A 6890-nucleotide genomic window follows, 5' to 3' on the forward strand; every position below is an offset into this window, starting at 1 on the left:
TTTAAGAGAAGCAGGACTATGCTTACCAGAATGCACTGGGTTATGCGTTGAAAAGCCTGAACTGTCCCGCTGAATGGAGCCATATGGTCACCTTAAGTATATGGGAGATCCCAGGAGCCTTCTCCCTAACACTCCACACACTCTAAACACACTTGTGTGGTTTTGGTTCACTCTCTCTGGATTTACATAGTCACAAGGCTTTCAGCTGGTAAACAAAACAGGCTTTTCAGCGCCTTTTTTAAAGGCATGTTGTTTATGCCGATTTGCTTCAAATCGGCAGAAATTCGGGCATAAACTTTCTCATTTCTGACGTGCATCTTCCTGAATCTTTCCAAGGTTGTACTTTTCTCTCATCACACTCGCTACCTGCCATGTTTGTTGTTTTTCTTTCTGGAGTGTACTGACTTATGCAATTTAAAGACGAAAATCTTTAACCCCGCCCTTGGCCCGGCTTGGCTCCAAGCCAGATTCAGATGTCTGTAAAGGCTGGAGTTTCACGGTTTGGTTCTCGCTCAGCTTGACAAATAGCCAGTGGATAACCACCAGGCCGTATCGAGCCCTCACGGGTCAGATGTGCCAGTGAAGGGGTACTAGTCTACTGTATTACATGAACTGTGAAGCCACACATTATACTTTGTGCTAGGGGCAGCTTGACTTATCTCCCCTTCACCAGCTATTATGATGGTGTTCGGGGTGGCTAGTGGTTTTGGAGAAGCATGTGGGGATGGAGGGCAATGCTACAGAAGGTCCCGACTCCCAAATGAAGGCAGAGCTATCTGGTATGGTGGCTGTCTTGTTATCTGCTAGAGGTGGTGCTCTGATGAACATTACCCCTAATGAAAAGCAATGTTAGACCAATACTGAAGTATAACACTTGATAAAATACACTTTTAATGTAACGCATTAAAGTGTCAATGGAAAAAAAAACAACACTAATGTCTAAACTCCTTAACACATTCTAAACTTCTTAGTTTCTTAATTTACAACAGTATTGGAGGGTACTCATTTGCCCTTTATCACTGCCTGGCACTGGAAGAAGTATATCTCCAAAAACACAATCAGAAATGTTGTGGTCAAACTAAAAGTAAGTAAAGTGGAAAACGTTTTGGCTAATTCATTCGTCTTAGTTTCTTAGAACTAGCACCCTTTTATATGGAAAAAAAAATAGTTAATGCTACCAAATAAATAAGAAATAACGATTAAATCATACATTTAAATAAAATGTCTAACCACATAAAGTTAAAATAATTATTATACTAAAATATAATAATGCATGTCCATAGTGTAACCAATTATAGAAAGAGCTTTAGCAGAATGTGATTGAAGGCCATGTATATTGTCATAGTGATGGCACAAGTAAACAGTGAGGGATCATGAAGAGACCTCATTAAAATAAAAAAATATATAAGAATGCCTTCTAGCGCATTCAATCGTGTACAAACTTCAGCTAGTCTATGACAGGTGCTGTAAAGTTATGGTGTAACCATGCTTTGTGGGAGATGCATCCAGAGATCTTTTAATCTAACTGTTTTTCCATGCAATCTAGAAATCTAATTCAGCAGTCTATGACTGTGTGGATTAATTCATGGAGAGTCTGTAACATACTGAAGGCGTATCCAGGTGTTTAACTTTCTGGCTGATCCATAAACATGTATAACCCTTCTTATCAGGTTAGTATGTCTCTGTCTGGGTGTTTTTACCCTTATCTCCAAGTGTCTTTTCCCAGCAATCAGGGTGGTCTCTGACTAGTTCAGTTTGGGTGTCTACCACCTCTTTATCTGTCTGTAACTATGTTTCCATTGATCAGTGGTACCACACTCTGGGTCATGCTAATTTAACAGGCGATGTTGTGTGATACACTGCCATTACAGATTCTGTTGGTGAGATGAGATGAGGTTAAAAGCTCTAAAACCACAGATGCAAACAAGCCTGGCTCTTTTGCAGTGTGGTTTAGACACTCTTGCGGTGTACAGGGTCACCAGTTCACGCCCAGCCTGTCCAAAGTATTTCCATCTCCAAGGTAGTAACTTCACTTCACTCAATCTATCAAATCATTTACAGCACTTTAGCAGGTAGGCCCACTCAGATTCTCACTGACAGTAATGACGAGTTATAGAGAGGGAGAGGGATGGATGGATAATCCATCCTGACCAAAGCTGTATTGAGCTGTTTTGTACTTTTGTCTTTATGTATTCACATTTCACAAGGATGCCACCTCCTGCTGCATAGTGCCCCAAAGCACCATGCCTGGGAACTGGCTGGCTCCAGAGAAAGTGTGCCATCAGTCTGCTGGTTGGGTTAACCCAGACTGAACCCCCTCAAAGCAGTTTGCATACAATCATTCATACATACACCATCAATAAAACCTTGTATTAATAAGTACAGGTTTATTGTAAAAGGGACAATTTTATGTTTAAAACTAGAAGTTTTATTAGTAGACACCTTTATCCAAGGCAACTTACAGACTAGGGTGTGTGAACTATGCATCAGCTGCAGAGTCACTTACAACAACATCTCACCCGAAAGATGGAGCACAAGGAGGTTAAGTGGCTTGGTCAGGGTCACACAGTGCATCAGTGGCTGGAGCTGGGAGTTGAACCAGGGACTCCCTGGCAACAAGCCTTTTTTTCAGATATCACCATAAAAAGGTACTAGATTGTTTTTGAATAAACCCTCCAGCAACCACTTTGTACAGTAGGCATGTGTTGTTCTGATCCGCCCCCCCCCTGCCACTCCCCCAAAAAAACACCACTTTTCAGATTAATCTAATCAACACCAAAAGCATTCCAGTACATCGTCAAAAGGACCTTAAACGATGTTGATGCTTTGATTGTCAGTTGTGAAGTTCTAAAAAAAGTATGTTCCACACAAATAAAACTTCAGATGCAAATTACAAAGAAAAACGACTACGAAAGTAAAAACTGTAATATTTAAAATTGAACTATTTTATATAAAAAAATGTAATAGGCCTAATTAAGTTTTTAATTGAGCACAATTCAAATTATCCACGTTTTGTACGTTAATAAGAATTTTACGTTTTAACGAAATTAAATACCTCTCTAAATATGATTTTAAAATTGTATTTATCAAAATGTTTTCCAACTAGAATGGTTAATTTGCATAACTAAAAGTGTTCACAGATCAGAGACCCTAGCATAGACTGTCTTAATAAGTGTTAAATACCCATTAGCTAATCCCTATTAACCCAATAAACACAACCAGTCTGTTTCCTTTGGTATGGTACTTCATGAATTTCCGAGTCGCAAATTGGCGAAACCCGAACTGTACACATTTACACTTTAGTAGTTTAATCTGCTATATCGGAAAATTGAGCAAAACTTTTTTTTTTTTTTTTTTTTTTACTTTATCACCCCAACGAATACTACAAATGCCGCGCAGTCAAAGATCAAAATACAAATGCAAATACTGTCCATTGTATGTGTTACTACACCCTGCTCAGAAATTCATCTCTGGACTTTTTACAACCGGGAACCGCTGATCTACATCATTAACTCTTTGGGAGACCCGCCTGTATCACTGCTTCTACCATGTCTTTGAATTAAAGCAGCAAAACGCATTATTGTACACAAAGCAATGTTTCGGTTCTAGTCTGGGTACACTTCCAATAAAGTAAGCTGCAGATATATTTATAAAATGCCCTTTTAACACAGCCATTCAAACTAAACAGGTGAAGTAGGTGCTTTTGAATGTAATCTGCAAACTTTGTTAAGAAGTTCATTGTTATGCAAAGCATTTTTCTTTGCTTCTTGTTTTATACACATTGATATATGAAACGTAAGTTTCATATATCATTTTTACAAAGCAGGAATAATAAGTTACGAGCTGACGAGTATGTATTCGTTTACTTTTAGTTAAATGAATCAGGAACTATTTACAAACTAAACCCTATCCACATGTCAGACTGTATCTGTCATTTTAAGCATACAGCTCAACCTTTAATGAAGGTATAAACGCTGGGACAGCAACTGAGTCGGCTTTGAAATAAGATGGAATAATGTATCTCTAAACACAATTGTTTAGCCCAAACAAGCAGAGCTATTTAAAAACGTTACCACTTGAAATCGGTAAGCGTTCACAATACTTCTGGTTGTAGAACTTGATGTATGTGATCACGCCACTTCAGGAATTACGCATCAAGAAAAATAGTTCCAGACCCATTTTTGGAACACAGGTTAACTTTGTACTGGGCCATGGTCAAGTAGCTCACAAACACGCACATAAAAGTAAGCAAGGAGTCAGAGAAGTTTAATCACAAAACCATTTAAAACAAATACGCTACCAAAACAAAGGCTCTCTAAAAACCCGAACTACATTGTATCAACTACAAAAAATTATTGGAAAGCGTTTTCACAGGTTATCTCTGTATCCCGCCTATTCAAATAACTCATGTTCATATACTCTAGTTAAATTAATCGAGTTATTCTTTAAAACGCAAGTTTGTCTTTGTTTCAAAGACTGTATATAAAAAGACATTTTAACCTACAGGATATAGATCAGTTAATCTTTATACAACATTAAGACGTGTTATTTAGATGTGTGGATATGTTGCTACATATTTGATAACATCGTACTTATAATTACAGTATGCATTATATAGCTACTACATCTAATTTAAAAACATGTTGTGCTCAATTTACCACAGGGTAAACCTTGTTAATTCTAATATTTCTAGTCGTAATCTAACGGCTCTCTATATTCAGTCTTTAAAGTTGTTTATTCGGCAACGGAGCCCTATCTTACACCAAAGAAAATGTTATGATAGTGTGTGTATTTGCTCTTTGGGTGCATCTCAGGTGCTAAGCTCAAACATATTCATCAATAAAATCTTTTTCAAAATCACACCGCCAGAAGATCAGAAGGTCCCGGAAGAACAGTGTCTGAACCAAGAAGTCACATTATATACGTGTCAGTCGAAAGGAATCGGTAAGCGTTCACACCTGGAAGTTGGCTTTGATCAGAAAATTGCATCGTGGTATAAGATAGGACGCAAAGATTGCCAGGTGCCACAGTTCACCCAGATCACCATAGAAAGGACATCAGCAGACAACAAACACGATAGAGGTCGCAACAGCACGCTCATATGTCTCGAGTTTATTGTGCGCAGTTGGTTGGGGATAAGAAGAACTCGTTCAATACTTACTCCTGCAACAACTCAGACATTAGGTGCAATATCCCACAAGCAGGTAAATATATCAGTTAGCAGCGGTTATGCTTCAATACATTGTACACAAAATGTTTTAAACTTACATGTAGTAGTTATGTAATGTATATTGTAATTATAAATATCCTTAGATCCATGGAGCGAAATACCTAACACTTGATAACTAAAATTATGTTAGACAACAGTTTTGTGTACACTTTTCAATTTTCTTCGCTAGAATTCAGTGGGACAATCAGATCTTATCTCGAAAACGGCAGTGCTTCAGTTACGATGGCTGACAACATGAGTTTCTTGACGCACAGAAGAAAGAGAACCAACTTTACGCAGCAGCAACTAGAAGTTTTGGAAAAAGTGTTTAAATCTACCATGTACCCCGATATATATTTGAGGGAGAGGCTAGAAGAACTCACCGGTCTCCCTGAATCCAGAATTCAAGTAAGTTACCATTTGCAACGTAATATTTGAGAGAGAGAGAGAGAGAGAGAGAGAGAGAGAGAGAGAGAGAGAGAGAGAGAGAGAGAGAGAGAGAGAGAGAGAGAGAGAGAGAGAGATTTTGCTTGTTGTGCATTTCCTTCAGTTTAACAGCTCACATTGCTCAGACAGGTTTGGTAGCACTCATCAGAAACATATGGACTACTGGACACAGTTTTAAATATACATTTATCTTTTTTTTTTTTTTAAATAGGTTTGGTTCCAGAATAGACGTGCAAAATCTCGCCGGCAGACAACAGTGTCCTTTTCTGAAAGTGCACAGTCCCTCCCTAACCACAGTGGCAACCCTGCTATCCCATTCCCTCAGCTCCAGAACAACCATTCTGAGGATTTTTACAGTAACTCCAATTTAACTACTGGAAATGGTTTTGGATCTCTGTCAAATGTCACTGACGAGAACATTCAGCCAGAGCAACTCATCACCAGAAACCATCATAATGCAGCACACTCCCTTCCCTGCGTTTACAACAAAGTCTCAGCCACAGAAGAGGAGAAACCCCATTATAAGATTACAGCTATCGCAGGAACGAGCAATGGGCTCCAAAGCAATATTCTTCATTACAAGGCTGTTGCTCAAATTCTTAATTTTAAGAGTGCACCAAAAGCCTTGGATCTTGCATGGAAGAATGCCAACAAAGTCCAGCCTAATTCCATGGTGGAATATGACAACTACCCCCCCAACAAAACCATAGGCCCTGAAATGAAAGTCATTATTCCCCCAATTCCCACTCCTACCAGCGCAAGGTCTTCACCTAAAAGGAGTGTCTGCCCAGTGCAACTCAGCATGCATCTGGAATCCATCAGACCAGGTAGCTTTGGACATTTCTCTCCCATTCCCAACAATGGAGATTCGAAGGATAGGTTTTCGGATTCAGATTCTGATTGGGAAAGTGGTACCATTTCTGGTTTTGTCAATTTGATGTAAACTGCTAGCTGATGTCTATATTTTATTGAATAGTACAGTTTTTTAGACTACACTGAATGCTTTAGGCATGTATGTACATTGTTATATAATGCAAAGGTTTATACCAAAGCCTGCTTTTAAATAGTTGCTTTTTAATTGTTGTTGTGCTGTATTATTTGCTTATTTCATTTTTATTAATTAATGTCCTTGTTTAATGCTGTAATGAGTAAATAATAAAAATTAAAAAAAAAAAACATTTTGAAAAAAAACAAATACTCCTTTTGTTTGGTTTAAGATCAGACATGTTTCTGT

At 38.3% G+C, this 6890-nt stretch overlaps 1 protein-coding gene across 1 annotated transcript; it reads left to right on the forward strand.

The window, feature by feature from the left end:
* The first annotated feature begins 5452 nt into the window (after positions 1–5452).
* mixl1 (Mix paired-like homeobox) lies at positions 5453–6599 on the forward strand. The gene is made up of 2 exons (XM_041253832.1): positions 5453–5617; positions 5868–6599. The coding sequence occupies exons 1-2, from the start codon at positions 5453–5455 to the stop codon at positions 6597–6599; spliced, it is 897 nt and encodes a 298-aa protein (XP_041109766.1).
* Positions 6600–6890: the final 291 nt, after the last annotated feature.

Source organism: Polyodon spathula, chromosome 6 (assembly GCF_017654505.1).
Source record: "Polyodon spathula isolate WHYD16114869_AA chromosome 6, ASM1765450v1, whole genome shotgun sequence".
In the NCBI taxonomy this organism is placed as follows: domain Eukaryota; kingdom Metazoa; phylum Chordata; class Actinopteri; order Acipenseriformes; family Polyodontidae; genus Polyodon; species Polyodon spathula.